The sequence below is a fragment of the Balaenoptera borealis genome, assembly GCF_965194805.1.
Source record: "Balaenoptera borealis genome assembly, chromosome: 12".
NCBI classification, from domain to species: Eukaryota; Metazoa; Chordata; class Mammalia; order Artiodactyla; family Balaenopteridae; genus Balaenoptera; species Balaenoptera borealis.
This window is the reverse complement of record NC_138869.1, coordinates 58,909,027-58,926,095: the sequence shown is the minus strand read 5'-3', so window position 1 is coordinate 58,926,095 and position 17,069 is coordinate 58,909,027. Positions and strand designations below refer to the sequence as shown.

The 17,069-nt window shown below is 38.4% G+C and overlaps 1 protein-coding gene across 11 annotated transcripts in view; it reads left to right on the top strand.

Annotated features, from left to right (window-relative positions):
* Positions 1 to 17,069, top strand: part of RBMS3 (RNA binding motif single stranded interacting protein 3) — a gene marked incomplete at its 3' end in the record, with an annotated part of 720,886 nt that overhangs the window by 600,529 nt on the left and 103,288 nt on the right. For 7 of the 11 annotated variants that reach the window (XM_082348670.1, XM_082348666.1, XM_082348665.1 and 4 more), the window contains exons 8-10: positions 880 to 926; positions 13,662 to 13,758; positions 15,986 to 16,036. In XM_082348670.1, the coding sequence (XP_082204796.1) occupies positions 880 to 926; positions 13,662 to 13,758; positions 15,986 to 16,036 (195 nt within the window). The remainder of the gene's footprint in view (positions 1 to 879; positions 927 to 13,661; positions 13,759 to 15,985; positions 16,037 to 17,069) is intronic. The other 4 variants (XM_082348672.1, XM_082348668.1, XM_082348664.1 and 1 more) reach the window with 1 other exon arrangement.

Below are 17,069 nucleotides of genomic sequence, written 5' to 3'. Positions count from 1 at the left end.
AAAATCCTAGTCAATGTCATGGCTGGTCTGGGTTGGAATCTGGTTCTGCCTCCACACATGTGACCTTAACCAAGTCACTTGATCCCTCCAAGTTTCCGTGTCTGCATCTATCAAATGGAGGAAATATTTCTCCTGCCTACTTCATAGGGTCCTTGTGAGGATGAAATATGATGATGTGTATGAAAGGAGGTAGGATGTCAGTCAGCGATCATCAAGTTGATATTCTTTTCTGTAACAACTGCCAGTTACAGAAATGTAGTTTTTCAGTGGTGGTTTTATTCTTAGAAGCAAAACTAAACCACCTCCTTATTAGCCACAAGGCCTAGAATTTCCATCACATCCTTCCCTTTCTACACTCTTAGTGGGACAGGTACTAGCAAGTATTGGACAGCACTCTGTGATTCATTGCCTAGACACCCCTGAGGCATGCAATATTTTAAAATAAATGTTTCTTAACATTTTCTTCTAAAATGTCGAATGCGTTTTAAGTAGCTTTTATTTTTACTCTGACCCCAGCATCTATCCTTTCCTTTTTTTCATGCCATGAGATATACAATAGGTATTCTTGAAAATAGTGAGAAATTATAAGGATACCAGAATAGACAGTACATGGCTTATGAATTAGAAATGCAAATCATCCAAACTGCATTGTTCTTTGGTTTGTCTGTATATATAATATAAACTCCCTAACTCACTGGTGGATTCTGGTGTTCAGATAGTAAAAATGCTAGTCTTGGTAGTAAGGGAGGAGAAATATATAGGATAAAGTAAACTTAAATCATAGAAAGTAAAGATAAAAGCATTGTGCGTACTGAATGCTTTGGACGCCACAGTAAAAATGTTAAGATCCATTTTCTCCCCTCTTCCCCCCATATACAGGCTGGCATGGCTCTGACCTATGACCCCACAGCTGCCATACAGAATGGGTAAGTAGACTACATTTTCTCTATTTTAATTGCTAAGTGAATTGAACTCTGAAATCAGTACTGAAGAAAAATATTTGAACTCTGAAATCAGTACTGAAGAAAAATATTCAAATCTGTCTTTTTGTTTTAAACCTTTCTCATCATTGTATTTTTTTCTTCCTGTGAGTGACTCTTATTTCATGGCACCCCCCATCTCACTCATTCTCACAATGCTTCTGCCCACATTCTGTCTCTCCCTTTCTCATCTGAGAAAGAATAAGGAGTAGGACTTGAAGGGGGTGTATGTAGATAGACTGGTCTGGGAGAAGTGTCCGTGTATCTCTACTGTAAGAGTGTCGCTCCTACTAATAACTCTAGAGTTTAGATTTCGGTAATTTTAGCATGTGCCCAGGTTCATTTTGACATTAGTAATGCTTCCACTTTTGCCTTCTGGCTATCAGGGGAAGGGTAACGGACAGAGTCAAGTTAGTAGCTTGGTGATTGCATTTTCATTCTTCATTGTAATAAGCACCTGGAAACTTGCAGCCTCTTACTTAGAACAAGTCACATAGCCTAAACTTCTCCTCTGAAAAATCAAACTTAAGCTACACGATCTGGCCTCTCTAAAATTCTGTCATTCTAAATATTCTTTGGTTGAAACTTTCTTCTTACTTCGCAATTTCTTTTCTTTACTTTGGCCATCCTGCAATGGACCAACAAACCAAAGAATAAGTATTATTTTTATTTTCACAATCTTTTATCTTAGATTTCTCCATGGCTTTCAGTTTTCTGTCTTTCAGTCTCATTAAAGAATCAATCAGAATGAAGGTCTCATTTAAGATCAACTTAGAGGATAGAAGGAATTAAACTCCATTTTTCTATTTAGTCAGCTGCATCTAATGAACACCTGTGAGATGTAGAAAATGTTTATCTCCCTCTTATTTTTATAGTTATTCATTCAGGGGGTCATTTATTTACTCATTCTGTAAACATCCAATGAGTCTGCCAAGCACAGTACTATGCTCTATAGGTTTAAAACAACAGTGTATGAGACAAGGGCTTTGCCCTCAAGAAACTCATGGTCTATCCTTCCATGAAAGAGTCAACACGGTTGGTAGTCTAGCGTAAGAGTCTAGTCCTTTGTCCTTTGTTGATTAAAACTTCTCTAGGAGTGAAACTTAAGGATATCCTTTCATTTATCCAATAAGCCTTCTCTTATTTCCAACAAGGCACTTTAAACTTGGTGGTCAGAAGAACAAAAGACAAGATGTAAAGACATGAAATAAAGTCCTCTAGAATTGTACTGTATAGTTGGGAAGATAAAATAGTTAACTCAAAAGGCACAGAATAAGGCATTATATGCTCAGCGACAGTGACAGAAAACAGGTATTATAATGTAAGGGAATGACATTTGTTGAACACATACTAAGTACCAAGTATTTTATATCTGTAATTTAATGGCACATGGTTTCAGAGTCTAATACATGTAAAAATACATGTAATTACAATTAGAAATTTATTTGCACACTAGAAAGTAGAAATAATAATTGAATGAATACCTGTAAGTTTATTAACTAGATTCAACAAGTGTTCATGTTTCCATACATGTATATGGGTGTATGAATATATGAATCATCTACCTATCTGTACTATATATCTATCTGTTTATTATAAAGATCTTCTTGACCAAGGCTCTAGGTCAAGGATTGGAGATGCCCCAGTGACCTAGGTCTGGACTGGAGTGAGTGAATGCTTTGCTTTAGTTAGTCATCTTTCCAGTGCACAATTTAAAATCTGAATTTGTTTTCCCAAAGACCTAACTTTCCAAGTTTTCATCCTGATCCATTACAAACCTACAGAGAAGAAAATTGAGATTTCAGCCTGCAATCTGAGCAGCCCAAAGTGAACTTTGGGTGATGCCGTATTAGAGGCAGTGAGAACTGCCTAGCACACAAGGAGCATGTCTCCCTTCCCAGGTCACCGTCTATACTGTATAGAGGTTGACCGCAAGTACGTACCTCTGCCTTCTGTGACGTCTTTGTCTGTACCTTATAGTAACAGTATAACGTCCTATCCTTTGAACTATTTCAACAGTTGCAAAAGTGGTTCATCCTCTCCACTGTCCACTTAGACATTTACAACAATGAATATTTCCCTCAGGAAACAAATTGTAGTTAAGATGCTGAGAATACCATCTTCTTTATTTTATCTCCTGTCATCTGATAAAGAACTTTGTGTCATCCAGCAGTCCCTGTCTTCAGTACTGTCTTGTCTACTGAATATTCCTTTCAGCCTGTAAAATACTCGAGTCTCTCCCACCTATAAAGAAGGTAGAAGCAAAACAATCCTTTTCTGCCCATGAGATCACTTCTAGTGACCACACTATTTTAGCTTTCTTTTCACTGGTAAACAACCCCAGTTTTCTATACACACTGTCTTCCCATATTGTCTCTATTAAATTAAGCCTATTAAAGTGTGAATTCTGGTCTCAGACTTGACTGGAATTTTCCCTGCTGGTGTCTCCAGTGATCTCCAAATTTGTCAGTTGTAACTGACGCATTCTTAGTCCTTATACTGTTTGAGATCTTGCATCATTTGACTTTCTGTTGTTGTTGTTGTTATCGTTACCATTTACAGCTTCATGAAAATTTCTTATTTCTTAGATTTCACGACTCCATCCTTTGCTGACCCTCCTTGCTCTCCCCTTGCACTGCTTACTTGGTGTCAGTGGATTCCTCCTCTTCTGCCCACTTTTATTAATCTTTCTCAGGGTTTAGTCTTTTCTCACTCTGTGTTCTCTCCAGTTGATCTCATCCACTCCTCCTGCTTTTAGGAACTGAAGACTCCCAAGTCCATACTTCAAGTTCATAACTAGATGCAAAAAAAATCACCTTTGTGTCTAACTGCATTAGGTGCTGCTCCTGGATAGCTTTGTCCCAAAGTGAGGTCATTATCTTCATCAATCTTTCATCATACAAACCAAATCAAATGAAAAACAAGATCAAATGACTTGTTCCTTTTTAAAAAATACACTCTAAAGCCATTTAAGCCATAAATTCCAAGTTCTCTGGGTATTCTCTTCTAAAACATTCTTTATAATAAAATTGGTCCTTAAAACTTACTCCATCTGTCTTTGAACTGTATCTGCCTCCCTGCCACTGGTTGAGTTTATTCAATCACCATTCCCTACCTGTACTAAGCTTTTACTTGCTGCTAACATAACTGACCTCCAAACCATTTTCACATTGCTTTTTGAATAATTTTTTAAAGCAAAAAGCAATCAGTAATCATCTACCTGCCTGGTTTAATGTATTATGTGGACTTTACTAACTGCAGAACAGAACTCAAACTTCCAAGAATGGCACAAAAAGAACTCCATGATTTGGTTCCTGCAACTGAACTGGACCTTCTTTGATTCTCAGAGCATCCCAAGCTACTTTAACCCTGTGTCTTGTTGCTCATGGAATTCTCTCTGCCTGGAGAGAATGGTGATATTCTTCCTTCCTTCCTTCCTAATTCCTTCCTTCCTCCCTTCTTTCCTCCCTCCCTCCCTCCGTCCCTTTCTTCCTTCCTTCCTTCTTTCTTTCTTTCACTGCTCTCATTTAAAGAACACCATTAGGGACTTCCCTGGTGGCGCAGTGGTTAAGAATCGAACCCTGGTCTGGGAAAATCCCACACGCTGTGGAGCAACTAAGCCCGCATGCCACAACTACTGAACCTGTGCTCTAGAGCCCATGAGCCACAGCTACTGAGCCCGCATGCCACAACTACTGAAGCCCGTGCACCTACAGCCCATGCTCTGCAACAAGGGAAGCCACCGCAATGAGAAGCCCGCGCACCACAATGAAGAGTAGCCCCCACTCGACGCGACTAGAGAAAGCCCACGCACAGCAATGAAAACCCTATGCAGCCAAATAAAATAATAAATAAATAAAGTAAAGAACACCATTAAATCATACCAGGCAGAGCTAATTACACAATTAATCATAAGAGACACAGTTTAAGCAGTGGTTAGGAGTTCAGACTCCAAAACCAGCCTGCCCAGTTGCACATCCAAATTCTTTCATTTACCAGACATGGGCAAGTTGTTTGTGCTTTAGTTTCCTCCTCTGTGGAGATGATAGTAACAGTACCTTTTCATAAGAGTTTGTAAGGATCAAAGGACCCCTGCATGGCACAATGTGATCTTCATTGTCAATATTGACACTATTGTTACACTACATTTCATGTGACCATGATACACTGACAGTCTTTTTATCATGTAGCTGTTGACATCATATTTATTTCTTTGATGGACTATTAACTCTGAAGTCAGGTTCCATGTCTTATTCATCTTTACAGACTGTTTAACTTAGTACTGTGAATGCCAAATCAGAAGCAGAAAATGTGACTGATGACGTCTGCTTGGCTCCAGCAAGGTGGCATTAAGGAAACCATTCCCCTTCCTGGCATCAAGCCACTCTGTCCCTCTGTAACACCCAAATCTGATCCTCTTTATTATTTTCTTTATTGGAGTATAGTTGCTTTACAATATTGTGTTAGTTTACACAGTACAGCAAATTGAATGAGCTATACGTATACATATATCCCCTCTTGTGGATTTCCTTCTCATTTGGGTCACTGCAGAGCATTGAGTAGAGTTCCCTGTGCTATACAGTAGGTTCTCATTAGTTATCTATTTTATACATAGTATCAATAGTGTACATATGTCAATCCCCATCTCCCAATTCATCCCACCACCCGCCCCCCCCCCCCCCGGCCTTGGTATCCATACGTTTGTTCTCAACGTCTGTATCTCTATTTCTGCTTTGATCCTACTTAAATGCAACCTGCAGTTTCACCCAAAGGAGCCAAACTGCACATGAGTTTCTCATGTCCTGGGTTAAAAATGGAATTTCGGAAGGCTTAGACTATCCATTGTGTTGTTGGTACCAAGAAGGTAGAAACTTTATTTCATGAAATGGAAGAGATCGGAAGATTATAGCTCACTAACCCTATTCACTTGATATTTCTTCATGTAGATGGTTTTTAAAATGTTTTTTTCATCTTTGGTTTTACTGCCTTATATGGTAACATTTAAATAATGGAGAGTAGAAGAATAGTCATTTCTATGGATGTTAAGATGCCAAAATAACCACAAATGTTTCCTCAACACACTGTTCCTTGAGTTATTGTCAGCATGTACCTCTTTGAAGTGGGGAAGCTGATTTAGAAAATTCACTTAGCATATGAAGGAATGGAACATGAATGTCCAGAGTCAAGTATTTACTCCTAATTACATTGCTGTATTCGATCCAGTAGGCAAACCTAACTCAGAGAGCGGTAACCTAACAGAGAGATAAATATTTATTGCTGTAGAGAAGAAACTGGTCCCATTTTATGTAGAACAAATGTATCCAAAGATACAGTTGCAGCTGACTCCAATCCAGTTAATATTGTTAAAGGTCGCTTAATGCTGACTCAGATAAACAAATTTTATCATTTGAATACTTATCTATTGTACCATTTAAAATCATTCTGGTGATGCAAATTTGAAAAAAAATATTTCCCATCCTGTCAGGAACAATGGGCACACATGCAAATTCTAGATACAATGCAAGTAGTATTGTGACAGAAGCACAAAGTGCTATGAGATTTATGTATGTATTAACTTTTATATGTATAAAATATTTCTGAAAGAATACACAAGACATGGTGACAGTGGTCCTCTGGGGAGAGCCAACAGAGTACCGAGAAGTAGGGGTGAGAGGGAGACTTATTTTTCACTGTTTATATTTTTCTATTCTTTTCACAAAGAAAAATAAAGAAAATTAATGTCATAGGACTACAGAGAAAAGGCAATTACATTCTAATGAGGGATTCGGAAGGCTTCTTGATGGAACAGTGACATGAGCTTGTCCTCTTGGAGATGTGCCATGTCACTGCTAAAGATCATATTTTATCTTTTTGAATCATAGTTTTGTCTGGATATATACCCAGAAGTGGGATTGCTGGATCATATGGCAACCCTATGTGGTTTGGGGTGAGCAGATGAAAACTATTATATACAGAAGGGATAAACAACAAGGTCCCACTGTATAGCACAGGGAACTATATTCAGTACCCTGCAATAAACCATAATGGAAAAGAATATAAAAAAGAATGTGTGCATGTGTGTGTGTGTGTGTGTATATATATATATATCTATAACTGAATCACTTTGCTGTACAGCAGATATTAACACAACATTGTAAATCAACTCTACTTCAATTTAAAAAAAAAAGAACATATGTTATGATCCTGTGGCATCCCTTAACTGCACTCAGCCATAGGGGTTTCTGAGTATCAAATCCAAATATGTGTCTGGGGGATAGCTGGTAGCTCAACTGTGTCAACAGTTAAATGTTCTGAATTCCATAACCTCAACCTGAATACAGCAACATAAAACAGAAATAAGTACTCCCAAATTAAGCTTGATATTTCTCTAATGAAGAACAAACACTTGTAAACATGGACCATGGTGTATCTGAGCTGTTTGCATGTAGGCAGTAAAATATGTCAGTTGTGTCATCTGCTTGAATCTACCCAAATTATCACTTTAAAAAAATTAATTCAATGTCACTTTTATCTAAGGCTTTGAAGGTTACAGTGAAGAAATTTCTGGATCACAATGGAAAAGTAAAACACTTGGTACTTTTTACTATAGGCTAACTTAGGAAAATAAAAATGTCCATTCCTCTTTTGGAGCTATCTGGCATAACTCTATAATGTGTTATTACTATTGCCCTATTGCTTTTTTAACAGTCCAATATGAAATTCCATCACTTTCAACTATGAGCATGGGAGATGGGAAATAATTCCTCCCCCATAGTCAAAATCGCATCTTTCCTGTGCTCTTTTCACTAAGGGCTGCTGTGTAAAAGCCTTTTGGATTGTTTTATTTGAAGAAAATGGATTCTTGGGAGAGATGTGAAAAAAAATTGTTTTCTGTAGCCTTGGTTTGCCAGCTGTTTTATATGGGCATTTGATATTAAGTGATACAGAAACCTTATCTTATTACACTAGGAAAGGAATCTAATGTGAAGGATACGTTGGCATTACAATAAAAATGACCAATAACTTATTAATCTTGTGCTATAGTGTTGCCCTGAGGATAGTATTTGTGGTTCTGACTCCAACAAAATTGCCTATGGACATGAAAGACAAGGCAGGGCTGTTTATTTCAGTGGGCAAATAGGATTTTGTGTGGTTTTCTGCATTAAAAAACATCCTACCCTGGGGTTATTGATATATTCATGTTATTTTTATTGTCAGTGAAATAAGATTTCACCATATTACTACTGACTGCCAAATCCCCTGAAGATGACTTTTCTGCAGGCAAAATAATGTCCTATTAGTGACCTAGACTTCCATTTTCTGGACTTCTGGAGCCCACTTGCTTTACATGCCAGAAAACCAAATAACCCTTTTTGCGTTCCTTAAAAATATTACTTTTTTCAGAGGCTGGCTTAGAGTTCTACAGATAGATCATGCTTAATTAACCCGTTTAGCCCCTTTGGCATTTGGAATTTTGTTCATGGGAAACCTCTCCGGAGATGACTAGTTCACATTCCTGCAAAAGTTTCTCAATCTTGACACTAGTGACATTTTGGACCAGATCATTTTTTGGGTGGGAGCTGTACTGAATTTGGCAGCATCCCAGACCTCTACCAAACAGATGCCAGTAGCAGCCCCCTGACCCAGTTGTGACAACCAAAAATATCTCCAGATCCTGCCAAATGTCCCCTGGGGAGCAAAATCCCTTTTAGTTTAGAACAAGGTAGAAAAGGAATACTTGTCATACACTTGGGGATTCACTATGTACATTTTGGCAAAGAAATACCTTAGGGGAGTAAACTCGTCCCAGAAAAATGGTTAGCTAAAAATTCATTCCCAGTTTTCTATAATAGCATTTGCAAGGCATAATGCATAAATAACCAGATAGGAAAACATAAAGTCACATGTTTAGAATGACCTTAGCTTTGTTATTATGGCCAAAAAGTGCTGTCAATTTCATCTTTCCTGTTCCCCCAAAACAGGACACCTATTCTTGAAGTATTTATTTGGATGTTCTTTCTTTCTTTCTTCTTCTTTTTAAATGTGATGGCCATGTAAGAGTGTTTTTAAACCATGAAGGATACATGGCAGGGATTGAGAAAAAGTGAAGAGATTGGGAAATTCATTCTGCAGTTCTCTCTTTGGAGTCTGGCTAGGTGCATTTGCTTTAGATATGGTGCCTTTAAGCCTCAGATTCAATAATAGCCCCTCCTGTCATGGTTTAAGCAAAGGTTTCCTGTGAATTCATCCGGTTTATGTTTGGATTTGGGGAGAGCCTATTTCAGAATACCAGAATTAGGGGATCAAGACAGTGTGCTGAGTCTGATCTTCTCAGTACATTTTCTGTTCTAAATGACTCTCTGATTTGAGGGGCAGTACTGGAACTTGCTGGGAAGTATGAAATATTCTTGTTTGATGGATAGGATTAGAGCAGACAGAACAAAAATGCCTGAAAATTTCCCCCAAGGGTGCCCTTTGTTAGTATCCGTTTACTTGGCTGTTTTCTTTATGTTTCTGCTGTTTTTCCCATAAAATTTCCTGTAAACTTTGCCAGTCCATCCTATCGTTACTGCTTTCATTTTTAATATGACAATTGCTACATTTCGCAAAATAAACCAGCCACTCTAAAATGTGACGCATGATTCGCTCTGTTGGTACAAGAGGCTGAAACTGGGTTTCTAAGAAACTTGCATGGTGAATGAAGAGGGCCGTTTGTGGAGTGGTCATGAGTACCTGCTATGTTATTATGAACCCCAAATAAGTCTTTCTGTTCACTGACTCATAAATAAAATCTGTCAAACATAAGACCTAAAGTGTTTTTTTTTTTTTAATGCAAACCATGATTTTTGTAGAAAAGGTCTGTTTTCCCTGGTTGTCAGTACCTTTGCATGCTTAGAAAACAGGCATTAGTTTAAGCTTCCACTGAGCATTTACAGATATGTGATGCCAGCCAATTTTCTCTGGGTTCTCACCTCTCAGCTTCCTATTTGAACAGAAGCCATCTTCTGTGCCCCCCACCGATCTGACACTGGCGGCCTCTACTGTAATCACTACTTATCTCTCTAAACTGCTCTGCATTCATTTATTCATTCATTCAACCTACAGGTATTAAGCAAGACATACCTTGGAGATATTGTGGGTTCAGTTCCAGACTACTGCAATAAAGCAGATATCTCAATAAAATGAGTCACACAATTTTTTAAAATTTCCCAGTGCATATAGAAGTTATGTTTGGACTAGACTGTAGTCTGTTAAGTGTGCAAAGCATTATGTCTAAAAAAACAATGTACATACATCAATTAAAAATATTTCATTGCTAAAAAATGCTAAGCATCATCTGACAATGCAGGGTTGCCACAAACCTTCAATTTGTAAAAGTTGCAATATCTGTGAAGTGTAATACAGCAAAGCACAATAAAATGAGGTATGCTTGTATTTACTACATCCCAGGCTCTGTTCTAGACAACAAAGTCAAGGTGTCCTCAACTCTCTTGAAGCTGACATTCTAGAGGGAGAAATAATCAATAAATACATTCCATTAGTCAACTTGACTGCTGTAACAAAATGCCATTGATTGTGTAGCTTTAAACAACAGAAATATATTTTCTCACAGTTCTGGAGGCTGGAAGTCCAAGATCAGGGTCTGGCTGATTTAGTTTGGGATTTAGTTCCTGACTTTTACAAGGCTGCTTTCTCATTATATCCTCACATGGCCTTTCCTCCATGTGAGCATGTGGATAGAGAGAGAGCAAGCACTCTAATGCCTCTTCTTATAAGGACACTAACCCTATGAGGTTAGGGCCCCACCCTCATGAGCTCATTTAACCTTAGTTTCTTCCTTAGAGGCTCCATCTCCACGTACAGCCACTTTGGAAATTAGGACTTAAATATATGAATTTTAAAGGGACACAAACATTCAGTCCATAGCATATATAAAGACATTTTAAAAAATTACTAGTTCAGATAGTGATAAGAACAATGAAAAAAAAATAGAGGAAAGGAATAGAGAACAATTGGGGCAGAGATGGTGGTTGCTACTTTAGCTACAGACCTCTGAAAAGTTGGGAAAGTTGAGTGAGACCAATAATGAGAAAGAGATGATAGTTCTAGGGTGATTTGGGGAAATAACCATTCCAGGCAGAGAGAATTGTAAGCATAGTGGCCCAAGATGAGAGTGAGAATGACAGGCTCATGTGACAGAAGAAGGTCAGTGTGGTTGGATCCTAGTTGGCTCTGGGGAGAGAGGTGGGCAATAGCCTGATTGTGCTCGTCAATATGAGGAATTCAAATTTTGTTCTCATTGCAACGGAAAGCCATTGACCAGCTTTAGGCTGGTTAATGTATAGATAAGATTCAATTTAAATGCTTAAATAGAAAAACTCAAAGGAATGTCCTACCCATCTTTGGTATACATAGTAAATGTTCAATACATTTTTTAAAGTGGAAGGATGGATGTTTTCTTACATAGTAATTGACTTTAAAGTCAGATTTATTAACTGTAATTTATATTGAGTATATATTCACTCTTAAGAATGTACAATTCTATGAGGTCTGACAAGCACACAGTTGTGGAACCACCAAGCAATGAAGATATAGAACAGTAACATCACTTTCCAAAATTCCCTCAGGTGTCTGTGCACTCAGACTCTTCCCCCAATCCCAGCCTTTTGCATCCATTATTTATTTTCGGTCTTTAAAGTTTTGCATTTTCCATAGTATTATATAAATGGATATAAAATATAGAGTCTTTTGAGTTCGACTTCTTTCATTTAGCATAATTTACTTAAGATTCACCATGTTAAATATATCAGTAGTTCTTTCCTTTTAATTGTTTAGTAGCATCCCAGTGTATGGATGGACCACAGTTTATTAATTCAATTGAAGGATATTTGGCTTGTTTTCAGTTTTTAGCAAGTATTAAATAAAGCTGCTATAAATATTTGCATTCAGGTTTTTGTGTGAACTCAAGTTTTCATTTATCTTCAGTTACTATGTAACAGTGGGATAGTTGGGTTATATGCTATGTATATGTTTAACTTTATAAGAAACTGCCAAACTGTTTTTCTAAAAGGGCTGTATCATCCTTTACCTCCACCAGCAATGAAAGAGTTCCACTTTCTCTGAATCCTTGACAGCTCTGATTGTCTTTTTTTTTTTAATTTGGCCATTTTAATGAGTATATAGTCAATATTCTTTTTTTCTAAAATTTTACAGGTATTGTAGGTATAGGTATGGATAGTAAGGAGGATGCAATGTGTAATGGTGTAATTTTTTCAGCTACGTCTTTTTTAACCAAAAGACTATGACCTTATAATCCTTGTTGAGAGCTAGATCAGTTTAAGACTCTAGTTCCCCAATCCTTGCTTGAAGACTTGTATAGGATCTAAGCTTAAAGAATTTACTCTTTGAAACCTGGCAACCTTGAAATCCAGCCCCTCTACACTCAGTGGGGTTCTCATGGAATGCTTCTTTAGAAAGGTGACCCATGAGATCCTCTATTCAAAACATCAATGACCCCTGAGAGATGATGAAGCTTTTGTCTCCAAAACTCCAACCTCATACTATTTTTAAAAAAGAAAGAAAGAAAGAAAGAAAAAGGAAGGAAGGAAGGAAGAAAGAAAGAAAACTAAAAGTAGTAATTGACTTTTGCTAAGAGTATGGTAAAGTGAAGTAATGATTCCATGATCCCTGAGAGGCATTTTCCCAATCTATCCTGATATCAGTGAAATACTCCATCACAGCCCACCTGGTTTTGTCTGCACGATGTGTGGCTGGTCACTCTAGCCTTTCCCTTACCAGTGAGACATAAAGAAAAAAAACATGATTTAAAATTCTGCTGAAGAATTTGAACATTAGGTAACTTGTGGAGTCCAGGGTATAGTCTGAGCAGAGATGGCCTGTAAGTGTTTTTGATACCCTTTAATAGATCTCTATTAAAGCTGTCCTTTAATAGATCTCCAGAAGGATCATCCCTCCTCTGATTTGTGAAGCTCTGATCTTGCCCAGTATTATTCTATAATTGTTCAATGAAGGACCCTGGAGGAGTAGAAAACTCAGTGCTTTTTACAGCATGTACAGAGGTATATCACATAGGTCCAGAATCTTCATCAGTGCCCTGACTGAATCCAGAAAAGATTCCTTTCCTCACCTAGACCTAAATTGTCCAAAAATTGTCCTTCTCTTTTCATGGAGAAAGAAAGTACTTAGCTTGGTTTCTGCCTGAGGGCATGGATTCATGCCTAGCACAAATTATCCAGAACTCTCTAGAAGCTGATCCTCTTTCTTGAATGAAGGGATAGATGCAATTTCTGTCTGTGTAACACCAGCCACCTTTATAAAGCTTGGTGCTATGGTTTTGCCTTTCTTTCAAGGATCTTTAGAAACAATGCCCATGGCTTTCCTCTGCTATTGGTTAAACATACTATTACACTCACCTGGCCTAAGAGATTTTTGTGCAGCCAATTTTATAAGGGGACTCAAAATTGTCATTTTATTCAGAACAACTTATTTCTTGCGGAATCAAAGACCATCAGTCTCCTGCATGATCCTGTTAACGGTTGATGGGCAACATGAGGGTGGAACTCTGTCTTCTCCAGACGTGCGTGGTAGCGTTTGGTTAGCAGCCAGGCGTGCATCAGCTTCATAAATCTATGAATCTTCTTTTTGTTTTTCTGTTTGCAGATTTTATTCTTCACCGTACAGTATTGCAACCAACCGCATGATTCCACAGACACCCATCACGCCATTCATTGCTGCTTCCCCTGTCTCCACATACCAGGTATGTCCGGTTTACCTGCACCTCCCGGGAAACCTTTCTTGCCAGGAACAGACTAGATCAAGGCAAAAGGGACACAGTAGGATTTTTGTTTTAAGTTGTCTTCCCTTTAGTCATATCTTAATGTCATAATACTCAAACTATCCATTGAGCCTACACTTTCAAGGGCTTGTTTGCATCTGTTTCACTGAATGATAAAAATCCACCAAGCTTTCCATTCTTCCTGCTGAGTTTTCATGATTTTGCTACTTTCCAGCCAACATTAGTGCAGCTTTCTTACCACTGAGAGGTTATTTTGTGTGTTGTCTGTTATTTTGGTTGTTGCTCCCTAGGGTATCTTTTCTGAGAACACATTTCTGGCAACTCCCTGCACGCCCTCCAGGATATTATATCATTGTCATCTCATTTTGTCACAATCGTTCTGTGTATCCATGGAAAGCTACATGGATAGATGCAAAATAATTTGCTCCAAGAAATAGGGAAGATTATCAAAGGGGTAAAAGTAATTCCTAACTTCCTCCTCTTACTTCATTCTCAGTTCCAAAGAGGCCAAAAGAGACCTCGGGGGTTCCACATGTTGAAACACAAGAAAATCTGAGACTCAGTGTGTGTCCTAAACCAGATGTTGTAGCCAGTTAGTAATGCTAAGTCCACAGGTGGATTGAAATAGCCATCCTTCTCCCTCAAACAGTGCTCCTTATCTTGCTCCTTTGAGTCATCAAAGATATGATATTTCTCCCTGCTTCTCTTTATCTCATGTAGTTCTTCAGAGAATTCTTCTAATTCAAATTAGAAAACAATGCCTATGAACGCTACCTAGAGTGTCTAGTGTCACTGTTTAAAGCTTTGGAGAGAGAAAGAAAGAGCAAGAGTGCGAGTGTGTGCCTGCGTGTGTTTCCCTATATTGTGCAGATGGTGGGTGGGTGGGGGGTTTACAACAGGGAAAACTGTAATGTTGCTGATTGCTAGGAATTCAGTGAAGTTCCACATTATTCATCCACTACATACGTCATATCAGGAGGTCCCAGCTGTCAGAGCATCATGCTTGAGACTATGCACTTTTTTCCTTAACTGATTCCCCCCAAAGCAGATCATTCTCATTCTGTGTCTGCACTTAGATTCTTGATACCTGTCGGGTGAGCGGAATAGACTTTTGTGTGAATTGCATTAGAGGGTCTCAGAATGGCTGATTTCTTAATTGCCTTTCCTTGGGACCCATGAGGCTAAGTGCAGATGCTGTTCAGTTTTTGTTCTTCCTACAGGCCTGCCTGGTTGTAATGTGTGTTTTTTGGTTTTTTACCCATTTTTTCTAATCTTGGCCTCTGTTTCAGCCAAGACCACCCATTGAGCTCCATTGTAGAGCACTTTGGTGACATGAATAAAATCTCCACAGAACAGTCATTTCTTTTGGGAGGGCTCATAAGTGGAATTTAACTCTGGCTCTCTTTTCTCAAAAAAGGAATTAGAGCAATTTCCTATGTTGTTGATTCTTGCTTTTCACCACTTCTTTTTTTTTTTTTTTTTTTTTTTTAAATCTAAAGTTCATTGGCAATTTCATTGATGTGAGTATATTGAAAACAAAATCTTCAGGGCTCTCAGTGTCACAATCAGCTCTTAGAAGCTGACTTTCTCATTTGGCTGATGGGCAACATTCAGAACACTTGGCTGGCTCATATAGTCATTTTTATTTGCCATACCAATTACCATGAGAGAGAAAAATCACAGACTTTCTTAACTTGGGTTTAACCCAAAACATTCCCCCAAATTTCTGGTTGATCTCTCTAATTCTTTCCCCAACTTTTACCACTTGGATTTATTTCCAAGATGGGATCACTTGAGAATATGAAGTTAGAACCAATGACAGAAAAAGAGGAAGTCTTAGCAGTCATGCTAAGTAATGCCTCCTTCCTTATTCGCCCGGGTCTTCCTAGAAGTTGACCTACAAACGGGAGATTCCTGAAGCCTCCAAATGTGCTCCATGGCCCAGCCTGGCCCATGTGGGCACTACAGCCAGCTCCAGGGAAGTAGGAATTTGCTTTACATTGTACCATGTTTCAGGGACCAAATGAATCAGGTCCAAGAATTTCCTTTGTACCCTTAGTTTTGAGCACTGATTCGCTGTAAGTCAGGTGGACTCCACTTTCTTATGACCTAGTGTGACTCCACTGAACGCAAGAACCGAGTTCTCTCTGTGATTGCTTTCTTCTAATAAATGCTGTTTGATGCATAGGTCCAGAGTACTTCATGGATGCCTCATCCGCCATACGTTATGCAACCAACAGTAAGTGTTCTCAGTCACCTGAGGCTCGATGTTTCTATTATCCGAGTGCAAGCTTTTGTAATGCATAGAAGCTTTGGGGTAAAGCTTTTGTTCTATTCCATGCCTCTTTCTGGCAGCCCTATTTTCCAGATACAAAGCTGTTCCTGAAATTCTATAAAAGTGTGTACAGTAGATAGAGAACGTGATAGTGATGGAGAGAAACAGAGTTGAGAGAGGAAGAGAGAGAGAGAGGGAGGAAGAGAACAAACTTGATTGGAGGAAATAGCAATCAAACTCTCATGTTGCTGTCTACCATTTGTTATGAAAGGGGAATGTCTACTTCATGCAGAATTGTCAACTCTGGACAGTTAAATCCATTATAGGAGGAAAGCCTTTCTGTTGTCCTTCTCCTCCTGTTATGCTTTGTTTTCTTCAGATGCAGTTGGGTGTGCTTTGGGAACGATTTTGCGTATCATGGCTAGGTGTTGACTCAAAGCAGTATATTTGAAATAGGAAGATATTTGTCTACTAATAGATGTGGATAGCTAATAGATAGCAAGGTTGGTAGATGACTTTTATGTTAACTAACTAGAGCCATTCTCTTCTTCTTTTAGTGGAAAATTTCTTCCCAAAATATTCAAACTCTATTTTCTACGAGCTAGCTTTCCCATTTTGTGGTACAATATTACGTTAGTCCCAAGGGGAAAATTATTACCTATTCCATTAGAATCCAGGCTGAAGGCTATTGATTCCATGTATCTTTGTCGAGGTCTTCCATGTTTTTGAGCTCTATGTACTAGCCAGGGAGATTTCAAGAGCACTATACTCATGGGAGTGTGAGATAGGGGAAAGATCCCCAACAGAAAGTTGTGTGACAAGGTCTCTGGTGTACTCTCCTGGGTATGTTCAAATCTGTAACTTTGTTTCCTTTTCTGTCACTATACTTAACATGGCTTTGGGGAGGATCAAAACAGAGAGAATATGTGAAAACAGTGTTTGAAGTATGACATACTATACCTTATTATTATCATTAATCCTTATTATTGAATGTATT